Source organism: Protopterus annectens, chromosome 5.part1, assembly GCF_019279795.1.
Source record: "Protopterus annectens isolate FY-2018-M chromosome 5.part1, PAN1.0, whole genome shotgun sequence".
In the NCBI taxonomy this organism is placed as follows: Eukaryota; Metazoa; Chordata; order Ceratodontiformes; family Protopteridae; genus Protopterus; species Protopterus annectens.
The window spans coordinates 685,953,782-685,973,781 of NC_056736.1; the positions used below are offsets into that span (position 1 = coordinate 685,953,782).

At 38.8% G+C, this 20,000-nt stretch overlaps 1 protein-coding gene across 7 annotated transcripts in view; it reads left to right on the plus strand.

Moving 5' to 3' along the window:
- Positions 1–20,000, plus strand: part of POSTN (periostin) — a 218,761-nt gene that overhangs the window by 198,382 nt on the left and 379 nt on the right. For 4 of the 7 annotated variants that reach the window (XM_044073314.1, XM_044073317.1, XM_044073315.1 and 1 more), the window contains 5 exons: positions 888–977; positions 1,974–2,048; positions 12,486–12,575; positions 12,710–12,751; positions 19,229–20,000. The exon at positions 19,229–20,000 is cut by the window's right edge and continues 379 nt beyond it. In XM_044073314.1, coding sequence (XP_043929249.1) covers positions 888–977; positions 1,974–2,048; positions 12,486–12,575; positions 12,710–12,751; positions 19,229–19,266 — 335 coding nt within the window. In that variant the 3' untranslated portion in view covers positions 19,267–20,000. The remainder of the gene's footprint in view (positions 1–887; positions 978–1,973; positions 2,049–12,485; positions 12,576–12,709; positions 12,752–19,228) is intronic. The other 3 variants (XM_044073316.1, XM_044073319.1, XM_044073321.1) reach the window with 1 other exon arrangement.

Sequence of the window (20,000 nt, forward strand, 5' to 3'; positions counted from 1 at the left end):
AGTGCCCATAGGTGTGTGCATATATCATTGTATTCCCCTCCCCTCGGAAAGTATTAGGGCATGTACAAAATCTGTACATTTGTGATCGGATAACAAAGTTAATATGCCTCAATTTTTTCTCCTGCCCCTTGATGGATGACTGGTCCACCAGCTGTAATCCCAAGCTGGCAGCCCTGATTCAGGGGGCAACTCCATCAGTCAAGAGGAGAGGACTGAGGGGAAGAGAAATACCATCTCTTTATGTCAATCTTCCTGACCAACAGGCTAAAAAAGAAGAAAAATTGCTTGTGTGAAGCTGAGAGTGATTGCATTGTGTGGTGTGGTTATAATAAAAGGAAAATAATTATGAAATTGTGCAATAGTTCCAAAAATAACATCACTTGAGCACATCTGTACAGCCCTACGTAAAGATGGAATACATGCTGTAGATATCTATAGACAGGACTAAATGACAATGCAATGTGACCATTTACTAATGTAACTGGTGAGAACATGACAAACAAAAGAACTTATGATGTGCATATTTTAGGTGTGCTGTTCATAGTACTTCATGCTTTAACTAATTTATCAATTTTATGTTTTACTAGACAAGGTGAGCTTGAATGTCAGAATAACTAAAGAGTGATTTTTTCAAGCATGCCCTAGCGTAACCGACATAGGTCGAATGCTTCAGGCATGTCCTAGCGTAACTGACATAGGTCGAATGCTTCAGGCATGTCCTAGCTTAACCGACATAGGTCGAATGCTTCAGGCATGTCCTAGCGTAACTGACATAGGTCGAATGCTTCAGGCATGTCCAAGCATAACTGACATAGGTCGAATGCTTCAGGCATGTCCTAGCGTAACTGCCATACGTTGAATAATGTGAACATGTTTTTGTTTTACAGAGCCTCAGCTCAAGTTTACTCAAATAACTTCCCAAAGTGGAGGGGAACAAATTGAAGATGAAGAGGCACTAAATAAACTGATTGCCAAAGGTTAGTTGATAACCAGTACTGAGAAAACAGTTAACGAAAGACATATACACTAGTAGAGTGTGAAAATGTTTAGTAATAGTAATTAAACATTTAAAAAAATGATAGATACTACTACAGAATTACTCAGTTTGCAGATATGGTGCCCAATGTTTCTGAAAGTTTTTTTTAACTTTTCATGGTATAAACTCTGTTGCTATACAGGAGAGCTATAATTGCATGGGGAATAACTTTAAAATGGATTATTCTTGTGAATGTAACTAAACAAATAATGATGTTATTAACAATACACAGGGCAAACTAGTGTTCTTACACCAAGTGACACAAAGTGGTTATAATAGCATCCTGGCTGTGGTGTGCATGTTAATACATCAGTGAACTGCAGAATAAAGGTTGGTATGTTTATGAAGAAGTAGTGTGTCTACTTATTTCTATCTATATCTATATCTCTATGTATCTCTGGAGATAAAGATATATATAGATATTGCTGTAGATATATCAGCATGTTGCCGTATTTATTATATGAATTAAAGCTAATTTGTGAAATATTGCTTTATTTTTCTTCTGATAAATAATATAGCAGCAGAGATATTATACCTGGTTATCTTATTTACTTTAAGATGACCATGTCATAATAACATTAATGATGTTGTCCAATCAGAATGCAGAGCAGTATTGTTCAGCTGAAATGTTGTATTAATTGAACGGACAACGGAGATGATACCTGGTCATCATTATAGTTCAATCAGTATTCTGATTACTGAAAATAGAATTCATAGCATCTCAGTTTACAGTTTGTAACTGATGGTTCTTCTACCCAAAATTCCTAAAATTAAACATTATGCATGCTATGGGTACAGTCAATAAGATACAGGTAAAGAACATTCCACTTTAATTTAAGGTTTTTATCATGTAGACCACATTATAAATGCAAAATAGTTACATCTGATTTGTAGCTGACTGTGAAAAAAATGATGTAATTGATGTGTATCCTGTCAGACTTCACGGTAATTAGCAAGACGATCGGTGGTGATGTACTTAATGAAGATGAACTCAAACAACTTCTGCGGGGAGGTTAGTGGATTTGTAAAAATCTAACCACTGGTGTTGGGACTTAAAACTAAAACTTCTGAAAGCAGTAAAAACAAATTCCACAGCATTTTGATTACTGATATTTTCATAAATGAGACATTAAATCTTATGTCTATAATATACAAGCCATAAACTTTATTCTAATATGAAGATGTGGATGCAAATGGACCAGTCTCTTTTTCAAGATGGAATAAACAGTTTTTTTAGAGCTGCATAGAATGTATATCAATTCTCAAAATGCTACATAACTGAAAGGTGGCGGTGCAATTAATGTTTTACCAGATTTGACTTCACTGCACTTTCTTGAAATGGAGAGTAGCATTATCAAGGAATATGGATTGGAATGAATTTAAGCATTTGATTCAATGTTAACAGATAATTCAGTCTGAAATTCAATGCAATGAATAGTAATTGCACCTCAGAGGATATTGTTGAAATTTGACCTTTTTTTTTTTTTTTTTTTTTTTTTTTTTCAAAAGGTGGTGGGACATCCAAACTTATATCTGTGTTAACTAACAATATTTCAATCTTGAGAGATACAATTTTCATGTTTTTAACATTGTATAAATTACCCAGAATATTTACTTCAGCTATTAAATACATTGCAACTGCAGATATAAGGAAATGTAATCATTCAAGTGATGTCATACAAGTATATGTAACAATTTATATCAATAGGCACAAACACACACACGTCACATTATGGGATTATCATAAACACTACACTCTCAAATATACATGATTGTATGTGTATGTATATTAAAGGATATGTGTGTGTGTGTGTGTGTGTGTGTGTGTGTGTGTGTGTGTGTGTGTGTGTGTGTGTGTGTGTGTGTGTGTGTGTGTATGTGTGTGTGTGTTTATATTTATGTGTGTGTGTGTGTTTATATTTATGTGATTCATGTGTGTGTGTGTGTGTGTGTGTGTGTGTGTGTGTGTGTGTGTGTGTGTGTATGTGTGTGTGTCTGTGTGTGTGTGTTTATATTTATGTGTGTGTGTGTGTGTGTGTGTATGTGTGTGTGTCTGAGTGTGTGTGTGTGTTTATATTTATGAGTGTGTGTGTGTGTGTGTTTATATTTATGAGTGTGTGTGTGTGTGTGTGTGTGTGTGTGTGTGTATGTGTGTGTGTTTATATTTATGTGATTCATGTGTGTGTGTGTGTCTGTGTCTGTGTGTATGTGTGTGTGTGTGTGTGTGTGTGTGTGTGTGTGTCTGCTGAATGGCACAATTACTGAATGCTTTTTGAAGAGAAGTAAATGTCAAACTTTGTGAGTTTTCACTTTACATTGTGCTGTATGTGATGTGGTTATTTGTTGTACGTATACAGTTGTGTATTGTTGGTGGTGCTTTTAAAGGTTTGTGTGCATATGTGTGTGTATTGGGGGTGGATGTACTGTTATTTGATTTTGTTGTTGGTATTTAATGGATTGCACTACTGGTAAAGTGTTTGAATAAGTACCATTAATGCTTTTATGTTGGCTGACTGTTTCCTGTTCTTCAAGACTTCATGGCTGAGGATTTAATATATTTCAGTTTGGGGGATCTGGGAGATGGAAGGGTGGGTAGGCCCACTTGCCTAAAACACTTACTTTGTATTTTTATGTGGATAGGCATTTTGTTCCTTTTCTCAATGTAGATAATGTTGAAATTTTGTCTGCTCAGAAACGTGTGCAGTTGGCATTTGTGATTTTACAATTCAGTATTTTTCATGGTCGATGTTCATGTACATATAAATGGTTCCACTTGCTTTAGCCAAGTATGGCTTAGATTGACAAAACAGACGGTTGACAGATGAGTGAGACGGACAAGCCATGGGGTTGGGGAATATGCTCCTTCCTCAGGAATTGTGTGATCTTGGAGGTAGTATATATAATTAGTGGAGAATGTTGGGGTTGCAGGGTGGGTTACCCCCTGCAAAAATCATTGTTGTAGAATTTGGGTGTTTCGTTGTATTTAAGTACACACACACACACACACACATATATATATATATATATATATATATATATATATATATATATATATATAGACATCTGCGGTGGTGCAGCGGTAGCGTTGTTGCCTCACAGCAAGAGGTTCTCCCGTTCGATTTTCAGCTAGTGCCTTCTGTGTGGAGTCTGCATGTCCTCCCCGTGGGTCGAGTGGTGTTCTGAAAGACATGCGTGAATGGGCAGGCCTTTGTTGAAGGTTGGGTGTTGAGCTGGCAACTCGGCACCGTGAAAATGTACTGCCAATCATTAGCGGACCAGAGTTCCGCTGTGGCGACCCCTAACCGGGAAAAGCCGAAAGACAACATATATATATATATATATATATATATATATATATATATATATATATATGGGTCTACTTTTTCTTATCAAAAGCTCATCCTTTTGAAAAGAAAAAGTATGAACCCATTTACACGAAAGTGCATTTAAATGAAAGTGTACTTCTGTCACTACCGGTTCAATGAACCGGTAATATTAAAAAAATAAAAAACACTGCAGCACCACATCACTGTATGGTGGGGATAAGGGAATATACCTGTTTCTCCACTGTAGTATGATCTCAGAGTTAGTTTATATAAAGTAGCGAGGGTGTGGGGGAAGCACAGATTTTTTTTTTTTTAATATTACCGGTTCGTTGAACTGGTAGTCGCAAAAGTGCACTTTTGCATAATTGGGCTTGAACAGTTAAAAGTAGACCTATATATATATATATATATATATATATATATATATATATATATATGTTTAAGTCATTTAATTGAACAAAAACTGGACTAACATACACTTATCAAAAAAGTAATGAAAACATACCTAACTAAAAAAGTAACCATTCAACAAACAAATAACACTGAACAAGAGTTTTTGCAGGGGTCAAGCTACTCTGCACCCTCCGCATGGCGGTGCTGTGCCCCTCATGCTCTCCTGTTACTAAAATGTACCCATTGTAGAATTGCATTGCTGTGGGGAAAGGACAAATTCCCCACACTGACTGTACCATAATCTCGCACAAGAACATACCCGCATCTTGTGCTCAAGTGAATACTAGATAGCTTGTGCCCCAACTTTCTTCCCTTCAACCACTTAGCTTCTGACCATTTAACTGTAACGTATATAAGTATATAAATATATGTGTATATATATATATATATATATATATATATATATATATATATATATATATATATAGATATAGATATAGATATATAGTCGACATTTTGAATACTGGCACAAGTGATGGAATAGTCAGATGATTGCAGTGTGTCAGCGTTACTTTATGTGAGATCAGGGTACAGCATTGATTTGGAATTTTCCTTTTCCCTGATTGGATTGCAGTCTTGGAGTTGGTATATATAAGTAGCAGGGTTTGTGAAGGGGTACTTCAAAAGACCAGGATTTTTTTTTTTTTTTTTTTTGGCATTTTGAATTTTGATCTGGTGAGATTAATCTTTTGTCAATGGTCTGAACTAATTGGGACCTAGGGTAGTTCGGATAATTAAACTGTTCGGATAATCAAACATATAATTAAACTGGATAAAAAACTTCTAAAATCTTGTTATTTCTGCACACTGGGAATACACTTTTCAACCATTCAGCGATTCCATTGGACAATACTGAATATTATTCACACATGAGCAGGCTACAAGGTAAAAAACACACAGAAGCGAATATGTATAATATTTATATATTCAGACTTTATGGTTTTTCCTACCTGGAAAATTTGGAAGATTTGGATAATTGACTTTTCTGATAATCGATGTTCGGATAATTGACTCTCTACTGTATATTATATATACAATTTTGTATGGCAGTTGGCTTAAAGTATTAAGGAGCTGTTACCAAGCTGTTTCCTGTAGTCTGTTGTGCAAGGTTTGCTTCCCTCAGCCTCCATTTCTTAGCTATTTGACTCTGGGCAAGTCACTTAACCAAACACCGTCCTGGGCTGAGGCTGAAAAAGGTCCATGGAGATCAGTGCACTACCCCAGAAAGTTCACCATCCAGGTTTAAAAAGGAAAGTCGTCTTCCTCAAAAGATTCATCTTCATACATTCAAATACTGACTCTCTATATCAAGTGATCCCTTCCACCAGTCATAAAATTCTACATGCAAAAATGTGAGCTAAATCAATGACACAATTCACACATTTTTTGAATACCCAACTAGCAAAAATATTCAGGCCAACAGATATATCATATCATAAACACTTTTACATGCACTAAAAATATATATATTTTTAAATATCATTACGGCCTAGTTTAAATTGGACAGCAGTATTAATAAACCATCTCTTCTCTCTCTGTCTTATAAAGGTTATGGTGGAATTATTCCACTTTTAATGTTCTCTGTTTACCTTAAAAATACTATAAATCTAAAAATCACTCCTAGATGTTTTTGAATTTTCATATAAGGCACTTTTATCTCCTTTACATCTCAAATCACCAAAGTATAAACGTATTCTATTGTTCAACATACTAGGTCTCTGTCCATAGTCAACCAAACCAAATCAAAACACCGTTATTTATATTGTCATCTAATGGTACAAGAAATGAGATGCCTAATTTCAAACAATTTATTTGCATTTTCTGTAGCGAACTCCATACATTGAAAAATATGTTTTGCATTGAATACATTGTCCACAGGGAGAACAACCAAAGGCTCACTCAAAAATTGTATCAATATTTAACTTGCCTTTTTTAAAGAAAATGTTCAGCTAAATTTTTACCCTCACAATACCTGAGTGGACGATGTTCTAGTATTACAGAGGCCAATGCTTATTAACGATTTCTTTAATTTTAAATGTATTTGTGGTGTTTTCCAAAATAAATCTAAGATTAACATTATTGGATGTAGAGGTCTTTTCCTCATGTTGTAATATACTTTTCATAGGCTTCTTATCAATATTGTGCTTGGTTCCCAGAATCTTAGCCTTGGCATACCCTTTGGAGGCCAACCAATTAATAAGCCCCCCATAGTCTGATATAGTACATACTGTACTATTACCAGTGATGGTCAATCTTTTAACCTCTCTACCAGCTGTCTTTAACAAGATTCCAAGGTACTTAATCTCACCCACTTAATGTAGCTACTCCCTCCCTTCAGGGAGATGTACACTTTTTTTGAGGGAGGGAATAGAACCATTTAGAAGTCCTGAGTTGGAAATGCTGATTTCTATCCCACCTACTCCATACAGAACAAGGACCTACTACACTGCACACTAGAGATCATGGAAAACAGTATGCTTTCAATACAACAAAAATGTGTCCTTCATATCTTCAGACTAGATATTCCTTAAACTACAGTTATGACTTGATATCCAATCAGTGAAAGTTATTTCCAGATACAAGGCACACCACTGACAGAGTCCTGTGCAGGTTTTCAGTAAGTAATGACACAAACAAGGATACACATTTAGCTGTACAAATACTTAACCAAATGGCACTTGCAACAGCCTGGATACTATTGTAGCACCTTGTATATATATTCCAGAGTGCTTACTCTTGTGGGTCAACAAAATGGATGTGGAAAATATCGGCAAACTGACATCACTCTCCAATATTCATGCAAGTATTTCAGTAAGGATGAAATCCACATTGCATGTCTGCTAACCAAAGCTCAGATATCTGGTAAACTCTTCTTCTTTCAAACATCCTGGCATAGGTTCATAGGATGATACTAGGATATTGGTACGGAGCCCCTAATAAGCCTAGCCAAGAATTTTGGCCATGTTCCCACAAAGTCAGCTCCTATTTCCCATGTCCAGCAGGGACACAGGTGGGATCACAGGGGTGTATTTTCTGTTTCCCATCCAGTCATCCAGGTTCCTTTCAAAGTTTCAAAGTGGGCTAGAGAGGTACTCTGCTTGACATGGAGAGGGAGTCTATTCCACAGATGGGGGAAGCTTTGGGACACAAATCTATCCTGCCAACAAGTTCTATTAATGTTACAGATCAGGTTGAGGCCTCACATGCAGGTTGCGCGAGCATTGTTTGATTTACAGATATGCAGCAACTCCGTCAAGGCTGGGTCTGAGATGGCCTTGTATGCCATACACAGGTCACCTCTGAGCAGTCTGTTTGAGATTGAGTAGAGGGACAGGGTTTTAGCCTAGCAGTATAGGATAGGTGTTTGAGACCCTGGATTTTCCTGGTCAGGAACTCTGTGGTCTTTCCAGCTGCTGCATGTGCTTGGCAAGGTACATGCTGAAGGGGGCATTGTATTAGATAATGGGCCTGATAAGGGAGGAGTACAGGGATGTTATGACTTCCTTGTTCCGGGATGAAATATCCTTATTTATAAGGTGGACCATTTAGAAAGCTTTCTGTACAACAGACGCAACATGGTGGTCAAAAGTCAGGTTGCTATCAACCTGGGTGCCCAAGTCCCTCACTACTAATTGTGTGCTTAGTACATTGTTATTAATTTGATAATTAGTGGGGATCCCATTTTCCCCAAAGGGGATAATGATGCATTTCTTGGCATTCAGTCCGAGGCCATGCTTCTGGCACCAGTCATTAGTTTGGGTAAGGCCCTCTTGGAGGATGTTCACATCACTAGTGGAATTTAAGACAGCACTCAGCTTGCAATCATCTGCAAACCTGGTCAGCCATAGACCACTGGTTTTGGCTTGCACCTCAGAAAAGTATATCCCAAACAGTAGAGGCCCCAAGACTGATCCTTGGGGTACACTGTTCATTATGGGTCTACTACTAGAGGTGGCTTCCTCTGTTTTGACTGAGTGGGTTCTATCAGTGAGTCAGTTAGCTACCCATCTGGTAACATACAGGTTGATGCCTAGCTGGGAGAGTTTATCTATTATGCCTGAGTGGGGAATAGTGTTGAAAGCTTTGGCTAGGTCAAGTTAGGCATAGCATTTCCAACTTAGGACTTCTTCCCCTCATCCGTGGCTTTGGTGACTGTTTCAAAGATGTCAATCAAGTTTAACAGGCATCATCTCCCTTTGACAAAACCAAACTGTGTGGGGTCAAGTGTTTGGAGCTTGCCAATGTCCTTGTTTATAAGGTCCATGATAATGTGTTACATGGCCTTGCAGATCAGGCTAGTTAGGCTGATGGACCTATAATTGCCTGAGTCAGTGGATGATCCACCTTTGTGTAGCGGGATGACAGGGGCTGTCCTCCATTTGGCTGGGACAAAGCTGGTGCTCAGGCTTTGGTTGAATAGGGTGCCTAATGGAGCTGAGAGCTCATGTCTGAGTTCATGTAGGATACACCCAGGGAAAATTAATGCTCATTTTCCTTTTGATGTATTTTAACCCTGGACTTACTGCACATGAGGCTGTAACTCTACCCATTTAGCTACGTGGATATAAAACTAATGTGGATACAGGGAGAATACTAACATAGGTGCACAGGTGTACACAGGTGAGTACTAAACTAACTTCTCTTCTGGACCATTTTAAGCATTGCCAATTATCCCATGTGAGAATCAAATCCCATGCCATATGTTTGTAAGGTAAACACCTTAACCATTATGCCAAGCTATCATAGCTTTTTCTACATATAGTAAGGACCATGATCCCTACAGAACTGGAACATGCCCTTGTGGCATCCTTTTTAAAAATGGGGATCCTTTTTGTTCCCACTTTCCATGCAGCAGGCTAAAGATACATTTGTACTGATACTCCAAAATATGCATCTTTCCATTTTCCAACTATACGGCTATTCCTACGATCTTGCCATTTTAGAAGTGTTCTTACTAAACGACTATCTACAGAAATTGATCCAGTTGTACCTCTTGCTGCTGGTACTGTCTTCTCAAAGGAGAGAATACTTCATAACTTCTGGGGTCTCTCCTCATTTCCATCTCTAGGCAATGTCACAAGTAAATGTCAGTGTTTCTGCACTCCTGCTGAGGAATGCCTAAATGGAGACACTGCATTGAATTTTGGTTGCCCAATCAGTTTTGATAGAAGGCAAAGATGTTAGATAAGCCTGGCATTTGCTTTAGAGGTGGATTTTTTTTATTTGCTTAAACCAAATATTAGTCACATGTAACCTTAGAGTAGGTACACCTTGGAAGACAGCACACAGAAATGTGTCCTCCTATAATTCAGTGTTTGAAGGGCTTTCCATATACTGCTTCTGTTGTTTGGATGCTACAGTTTTTAACATGCTGTGTAAAACTGTGTTTTTGCACACTTCTTGTTGTGTAGTTGTGTTTCCTACTTGTCTCCTTCAGTCATATCATGTCTGTTGTAGCTGAGTTTGGCAGTCCTGCACTAGTCCCACATTTTTCGCAATCCTTGCTAGCCTGATATGTTTCATTAAAAAATAAATATGTGATGTTATTAATCAAGATTTTGAATTACTGCAAAAAACAACATCAGATTCTTATGTAGCTTAAGCCTTGAGGGGCATATTTTGTTCCAGATTTTTGTTTATTTAAAAGTTGCGAGGACTTTGCTAATAATCCATCTAAATCAAAACCTGAATCCAAGAGGCAATGGCAATTCAGCAGAGCTACTTACCCAGCAGAAAAGATAGCCTTACGTAAATTATGGTCATTATTTCTATAAAAGAAATATATTTATACTGGAGCTTAGCTTTACCGTGAAAAACAGTAAGCATTTCCAGTAATTTCCAGGAGTGTCAAGCTAAAGGACTGTTACAGGTACAACAGCGAATCATGTTTTATTTTTGGATTCATCCTACCTGATTTTTATGCCTACATGCATTTATAAAAAGGCATCCGCTAAAGGCTCAAATCACATTTTTTACTGGCGTTCTATTAAAGAAGGATGCAGCTTGCTTGTGCACATATAACTTCTGATTGTTTCTAACTGTCCCTGATTTCCAGGTTTGTCCCTGATTTTGACTCAAATTTCAGCTCTGTCCCCATTTATGTGCAGGTTCTCCCTGTCCCCATTTAAGTGCAGCTTGGGCCACTGGATGGGCAATCGAAAATTCACCCCTGATCTGGTGCCTCTGTCTGTGATGGACAGAATCAGTTAATAAATCACCCCCAATATAAATAAAAATTTGAGGGTCACATTTGGGAAGCATATTTAGGCTGATAAGGGCCATAGTGGCCATTAGCCTGCAATACACCTATGAACCTATGGATGGACATTGTTAATCCGTACTCTAGTATGGGCCTAATGTAACTTACAAATAAAGATTTCATACATGTCTAAGTCAAATTTTAATCATCCCCCCAATAAAAATGATTTATATTAGCTGTGGAGATAAAATAACCTTAGTTTTACCTGTCTATCACAGGGAAAATCAATGCAAGATGGCAGCAGAATGAAAAAAATCTGCTTCATGAATGTAGCCACCATACAGCAAATGCCCATATTAGCCAATTACTAGTGCTGTCCGACATTCATAAGTACCATATTTCATTGTGTTATCAGCCTGTACCTTGGCACATTATGCTTTATTTTAATGCCAGCTATGCAGAGGATGGTTACTTCATTGTTTTATGTAACATGGAAGAATGGACATTTCTTCTGCTCCATCCAATACAGCCTTATCTAACATAACAAAAGCAAGCTTTCTAACTGGGTAGTGGGACAACAATTCCAGGACACAAATACAGCTAGCAGTGTATTTTGAAAAGTGAATTGGAAGACCTTTTCTCAGTGTTTTTCTGAAAGTTAATGGTATTGCCTATCTAGAAGAGAAAAATAAAGTACCTTTTACCTGGGAAGAGGCCCTCTCTCCTCTGTTGCCATTTATGTATGCCATTTGGGGTGGGGGTTGACATAATGGTTAAGGTGTTTACCTCACCAACACAAGGTACAAGGTTTGATTCTCATCTTTGGGGGAAACTGGCTAGGCTTAAAATGGCCCCCAAGGACAGCTAGCCTATGAACTTATATTGTACCATTATTTTTGATTGTAGAAATTGGTATAATGTTGTGGCACGCTTTCCTTGGTCTGAGCTATTTACTGTCTTGTCTCTCCTTGGATACATTTGCATAACATAGCATTTCTGTATGAAAAGGGATGCTGTTTAAGTGAACACTGCCTGCAGCAGGTTTCCCCTTCAATTTCTGCAGTGGTACAAAGCAATAGAACTTGCTTCCTTGTCTTTGTTAAGAAATGACAGTTCATTTACAGACGCTAACTGTAATGTACATGGTCCTGCTAAGGATATTTCCCATTTTATTAACATTTATTCAGTCTACTTATCATATATTTTTTAAAAAATAAGATATTTACCATTGAATGGGAAGGTGCTGATATAGATTGCATTTCTGCAAAAGTCGTGTTGAAAAAGTAAAAACGTGATTATTAGAATAAGTAGCACGTAATATGTTATACATTTCATAACTAAAAGGAGAACATTTTTTCTTGTGATTATTAATTTAGTTAAAGGAAGTTCAAGCCTTTTATGTCTTTTTGCCTGTCTTGTTTATAAAGTGAATTATATGCTAAAACATTTTTTTTTGTTTCACCTGTTTTAGGACAACAGTTCTCTAAAGTTACTACAACTGTAATTGAAAGTGAACCCAAGGTTACAGGAGGCACAGAAAAAATGCCAAAAGTTGTTAAAGGTTAATATTTTATAATAACACTATTGAGGCTGCAGTAAAAATGTTGCTTTTTTAAAATGTCTGAATGTATGCACTGGCATTTCATCTCTCTCTCTCTCTCTCTCTCTCTCTCTCTTTTTTTTTTTTTTTTGTAGTACCTACACAAAGAACTCGTATTCCTTCAAGACGGCAAAGAGGTAGCGTTAACCTTTATTTATTATACTAAGTACTTACCTTTCCTAAATCCTCCTTACATGTGGAAGGTGGCAGCTGTGAAAAATTATTTGCTAGGATTCTTATTGGGATTCATAAATCTGCTGCTTAAGGTAAATACATACTTATACATTGAGAAATGGGCAAAATAGCATTTTATGATCCTGAGATTTTGCTTATGGATAAAACAAGGCTGCATTGGTCTGGGCACATTCTCACTATGCTGGAGTTCATCAGTGGAAGTGGGTATGAAGATGTCCTTCTGTACAAGTGGGAGTGTTGGCAACTGGCATAGTGTAGGGAGGTAAAGGCATGCTGAAATGTTGGCATACAGGTCCTACAGCTGTGCCATGCAAGGATATTGCAGAATGATTTCAAACTGAGAGACAGGGGTATATATATATATATCTTGAGTCTATGGTGGGAAGGATTAGCGGCAGGCACTGTATAGCCCAGGCAATATAACATTAAAGCTTTCATTAACCCATATCCTGCTCACAGTATAGGGTAGTGGAACAGTTGTGGACCTTGCCATATATATTCAACATAACTCCTCTATATTGACCTATTTAAGGAGTTTGTTTGATGAATTCCTTTTTTGCAGAGACCTGCACCATACAAAAAGGAGTGATTTGAGATAACACTCTAGTTAGTCATACCTGGGCACTGCTATAAATAAGTCAGCAGCACTAGGGAGGGTAGGACCACATATGCCACGTATGCTGAGGGTGGGAGTCCCATAATCAGTCACAAGGCCTTCTTCACATATGTCCACAATCTGAAATGTAACACCCAAATCTGCTCTAAACTGGTGGTCAATAACACCAGATACACAAATGACATACATATAGTTAACCTGCTGCCAGCCAGGTTCACTGAAAACTTCACCCCCCCCCCATCAGTAAACCAGGACATCCCCAGCATCTGCCCCCCCCCCTCCCTTCATCACCAGGGAGCAGGTGTTTAATGCCGTCTCAAAGGCAACAAATACAGTCTCCATGAGACCCAACAACATCCCTGGCTGTATCCTATATGAACTCAGGCATGAGCTCTCAGCTCTATTAGACACCCTATTCAACCAAAGCCTGAGCACCGGCTTTGTCCCAGCCAAATGGATGACAGCCACTATCATCCCTCTACACAAAGGTAGAGCATCCACTGACCCAGGCAGTTATAGACCCATCAGCCTAACTAGCCTGATCTGCAAGGCCATGGAACACATTATCATGGACCATATAAATAAGGACATTGGTAACCTCCAAATGCTTGACCCCACACAGTTCGGTTTTGTCAAAGGGAGATCATGCCTGTTAAACTTGGTTGACTTCTTCGAAACAGTCACCAACACCATGGATGAGGGGAAGATGGTGCACACCTCCTACCTTGACCTAGCCAAAGCCTTTGACCCTACTCCCAACTTGGGCATATTAGATAAACTCTCTCAGCTAGGCATCAGCCTGTATGTTACCAGATGGGTAGCTAACTGGCTCACTGATATAAACCACTCGGTCAAAATAGGGCAAGCCACCTCTAGTAGTAGACCTGTAATAGGTGGTGCAACCCAAGGATTGGTCTTGGGGCCTCTACTGTTTGAGATATACTTTTCTGAGGTGCAAGCCAAAACAAGTGGTTTGTGGCTGACCAAGTTTACAGATAACTGCAAGCTGGGTGCTGTCTTAAATTCCCCTAGTGATGTGAACATCCTCCAAGAGGTCCTTACCCAAACTAATGACTGGTGCCAGAAGCATGGCCTCAAACTGAATGCCAAGAAATGTATCATTATCCCCTTTGGGGAAAATGGAGTCCCCACTAATTATCACATTAATAATAACATACTAAGCATGCAATCAGCCGTGAGGGACTTGGGCACCCAGGTTGATAGCAACCTAACTTTTGACTACCATGTTACCTCCATTGTACAGAAGGCTTTCTACATGGCCCACCTCATAAGTAAGGGCATTTCATCCAAGAGCAAGGAGGTCATAGTATCCCTGTACTCCTCCCTTATCAGACCCACTATTGAATGCAGTGCCCCCTTTGGCATGTACCTTGCCAATCCCATGCAGCAGCTGGACAGACATCAGAGATTCCTGATCAGGAAAATCCAGGGTCTCAAACACCTGTCTTATAAAGATAGGCTAAAAGCCCTGTCCCTCTACTCTGTCTCATGCAGATTGCTCAGAGGTGACCTGCATCTGGCATATAAGGCCATCTCAGATCCAACCTTGATGGAGTTGCTGCATATCCGTAAGTCAAACTCCACTCATGCAACCCACATGTAAGGCCTCAACCTGGTATGTAACATTAATAGAACTTGTTGGTGGGCTAGATTTGTGTCTCAGAGACTCCCCCATCTATGGAATAGACTCCCTCTCCATGTCAAGCAGATTACCTCTCTAACCCTCTTTAAGAAGAACCTGAATGACTGGATGGGAAACAGAAAATACACCCTGGGATCCCAACTGTGTCCCTGCTGGACAGGGGAAACAGGTTCTGACTTTGTGGGAACATGGGCAAAATTCTTGGCTAGGCTTATAAGGGCCTCCGGGCCAATAGCCTTGTATCATCCTACTAACCTATAATAAGGAAAGGCTACTGTTTCCTATATACATGTTTTGTGGATGAGAATATTGTGAGGGACTGTTTAATAAGTATATATGCTGTGGACAGGCTGCCACTAGAATGCGAGATGATAATTTAATAACTGCATAGCTTTAAGACCAACCAGGCAGCATAGATGCCTGTTTCTGCCACTGCTGCTGCTGCTGCTACAGGCTGGGGTACAGACAGTGCACTGTACCACAGACAACAGCTAGGTGGTAAACAATCAAGTTGCCCTATGGGCATTATCTTCAGTGTTGGGAGAGGTTATAGGCTGTAACAACAGCTGGGATGTTGCCTAGTATGTATATACTGGGATGAAACTACCAGAAAAGGGTCACCTTTTGGGTGGAGAGATGCTGTAGCGACATCTGTGTGTATAGAAGCATGCACAAATAAACATAATTTCAACAAGTTCACATCAGTGTTACCAGTCATTCATTAGTAGGAAGTAACTCTCTCATCTTATGGATGACAGAAGGGCTCTCTCCACCATCCCTCATGCCTCTCATATTGACAGGATCAGCAGAAGATGACATAACAGGCATCCTGACTGTGGGGACAAATGCCACAGACAATGACAGAAAGAAAGAAAGAAAGCCCACTAATGAAGCTCAAGAGAAATTTATGTCTATTTTTTATTTATTTATTTACATTTGTTTACTGGGAAATTCCGACTGGACACAGGTCCTTTTTCAACATGGTACAGGATATGTACGAGGGTAGTGTGACAGTGGTGAGGTCTGCGGTGGGAGTGACAGATGCATTTAAGGTGGAGGTGGGGTTACATCAAGGATCAGCTCTGAGCCCTTTCTTATTTGCAATGGTGATGGACAGGTTGACAGACGAGATCAGACAGGAGTCACCGTGGACTATGATGTTTGCAGATAACATTGTGATCTGTAGTGAGAGTAGGGAACAGGTGGAGGAGACCCTGGAGAGATGGAGATATGCTCTAGAGAGAAGAGGAATGAAGGTCAGCAGGAATAAGACAGAATATATGTGTGTAAATGAGAGGGAGGATAGAGGAATGGTGAGGATGCAAGGAGTAGAGGTGGCAAAGGTGGATGAGTTTAAATACTTGGGGTCAATAGTTCAGAGTAACGGTGAGTGTGGAAGAGAGGTGAAGAAGAGAGTACAGGCAGGATGGAGTGGGTGGATAAGAGTGTCAGGAGTGATTTGTGACAGACGAGTACCTGTAAGAGTGAAAGGGAAGGTCTACAAGAGGGTAGTGGGACCAGCTATCTTATAGGTCTACAAGAGGGTAGCGAGACCAGCTATGTTATATGGGTTGGAGACAGTGCCATTGACAAAAAGGCAGGAGTTTGAGCTAGATGTGGCAGAATTAAAGATGTTAAGATTTGCACTGGGTGTGATGAGGGTGGACAGGATTAGGAATAAGTATATTAGAGGGTCAGCCCAGGTTGGAAGGTTTGGAGACAAAGCCAGAGAGGCACGATTACGTTGGTTTGGACATGTGCCGAGGAGAGATGCTGAGTATATTTGGAAAAAGATGCTAAGGATGAAGCTACCGGGTAACAGGAAAAGAGGAAGGCCTAAGACAAGGTTTATGGATGTGGTGAGAGAGGACATGCGTGTGGTTGGTGTGACAGAGCAAGATGCAGAGGACAGGAAGAAATGGAAACAGGTGATCTGCTGTGGCAACTTCTAACGGGAACAGCCGAAAGATGATGATGATGAGGGGAAGCATTATTTTAAGGTTTTGGGATACTATTTAATAACTTCATGTGCTGGGCATAGCACTGTTGTGGTTATTGGGGTGACTTTTTAATAAATGAATACCTTCCCACTGAAGGAGCAAATGTACATATGAAACCGAATAAATTCTAATGCTTACTTCACCTTTGGGATAATATAGAACATTGAATCACACCTAAACAAAGTAACCAAAACCTAATATACCGCTACTGCAGTCTCTGAATAGTGGCCTCCTACACTCACAGCAATCCCCATCCCTAGCCATTCCAGTGATCAGTCATTAATAACCTAAAACTCTTTGAATTAAGAATGTAATCATCTGATGAAAAGTACTCATACACATATACATATACTACAGTAAAGTAGGTAGAGAGATAGATCAGTTGATAGATTGTGTGTGTGTGTGTGTGTGTGTGTGTGTGTGTGTGTGTGTGTGTGTGTGTGTGTGTGTGTGTGTGTGTGTGTGTGTGTGTGTGTGTGTGTGTGTGTGTGTGTGTGTATGTATGTGTTTAAAATGCAAGTTGTGATGTTAAATGTTATTAGCAGAAATGACACTTTACGATAGTCAGAAAATAATGAAGTGAAAATCCAATAATCTAGTCACAGTTATACCATTGTTAATTTCCTGTATTTGTCCATATTTGTAGTTTTTTTTTTAAGTAAATACATTTTTGAAGATTCATTAATGCCTACACTAAGTGTACGGCAACTGTACATGACCTGTATCCAAGAACATACCTACCACATATTTTGTGCTTTCTAGTCACTAAGAAAGATTACACTAAGTGTAAATGTAGAATATACTTTGCGGTAACCTTTATGAACCCCCCTCAATATTTACAGCTGTAAGAAAATCAACAGAAAAACTAAAATTAGGAGGAGGAAGGTGTGAGTTATGCTTGTATTGTATGTTCACTCTGGACGGTATGCACTTAGTGTAGGTGTTAATGAATCCCAGGTTATGTGTATCTTGATGCAAATGCAGCATCTGCACCAAATTTCCACCATTTTGAGAAGTTTGCTGACAGCAAGTGGTTGTTCTTATCCTATTTTCACAGTCTTTGTATTTGGTTAGTACCTTCAACATTTCCTGCCAGCTATGTATGTAGATGCAGTACACAAAAAACAACCTACCAGAAAAAAATACATGTATATATATATATATAAAAAATTTCTTTTTTTTTTTTGCTCCCCAAAGGACCTTACTTAATGGCTTCTCTGCTGACACTTAATTGGCTCATTCATTTCAGGGATGTGGAAGCCAGGCATTTCCATACTGAGAGAGAGATCTTATACCCCATTTGTTCCCTCATGGAATCCTGTTTGGTAGTCCTTTCTCTGGTAAGAATAAGGTGGTAGGGAACAGGCCAGCTTGCTGGTCTTGGGAGGTACCTATCTTGTCCCCATTTGGAGTACCCCTTCCACCTTGGTGGCTCTGCCAAACCCAATATTACATTCTCCTGAGAAGAAGTGTGCATTCTCGCATGGGATTTTCCTCACCTTACCGGTGCTGAGTACCATGACTGTGCAGAATCAACTGGCCCGATCTCCACTAGGTAACATTTAGTGCTGCTGTCAGATTCCATCATTGTGGTGAGCCAAGTAACCATCCTCTTACTTAGGATGGGCAGGTCAGCAAGGGGTGCACACTCCATTCTTCACTGGCCAACTCCTATAGGCCCCTCATCTGATAATCAAATGTGGGACCCCTGTGCTGTCCTTAGGGCTTTATCCCTGTATGCCACAGAGATGGCCCGTCCACTATAAAAATATATATTAAGCACAGTGTGTACGTAACACTCTGAGGTAAGTAAAATAAATCTAAAAAAGTTTGTTTGGTTTTATTTTTATTTTCTTTTGAGGACACAAGTATTTTGAGTAAGAGTTATGGACTGGCTAAGCTGTCCAAGATGTCCTAAACCTCGTTCATATTGTGTACAATTTATATTTTGAAACGCATGTGCATGAGATCACTTGTTCATTTTCTGACATTGCTTACATGCACGGTAGTTTTGCTTACATGTCTGTTCACCTCTCTTATTATGTTTGGTCCATATTTTCACCTTGTTTTAGCAAATGACTTTCTGTGAAATGAAGTTACTGAAATTCTTTTTAATATGTCCATAATAATTCTTTCATAGCTACACTTGTGAGAAAAAAGATTGCACGTAAACAGTGAGACCGCTGCCGTGTGATATCTCAAGATTACAGAAGAAAAAGCAAAACTGTTAAACTAACAAAATCTTGGAACACACTAACAAAATCTTGGAATGCAAGTGTCCCAGAGTTGAGCAAGGACAGTACCAATGTATGGGACAGTAGTTTATTACATCTCTTGCAGAAAATGTTTGAAATAAGAAAGAATGTAACTCTATTTTAAAAATAGACTGCAACTAAGTTGAGGATTTTAAGAACAAAATTCAACTGCTGCATTCATTTCAAATACATCAGAACATCGTATTAAGCCTTTTTTAAGCTTAGTGATGTCATCTGTGTGTGTCAGTCATCAAAGTATAAAGTAATGTTTTGAAAAGTCAAAGATCTGCTGGCCTTAAAGCTATACCAAAAAATCTTAAGAAAAAACTGTGATTAATTGAATTTTTTTGTATGCGAACTTGAAAGATATTTTTATATAGTGAAAATAATTTCATGTATTGAAGAGTCATAAAGCAACAATACATACTGACACAGATCAAATAGCTTATTGTAATATAAACATTATTTTGTCTTTGTGCGGAATGTATACAGGCTATAATGTATACAACACACACTGATCCTATTTCTGTGGGATAAACTCACAGAAACATTTTGTAGTAGATTGTTGAAAAATTCAGATATTCTTTTAAGAATACTGATATGAAATTTTCAGTGGAAAGTTAGAGACGATACTTAGGAGTGTTCTAACATGGGTCA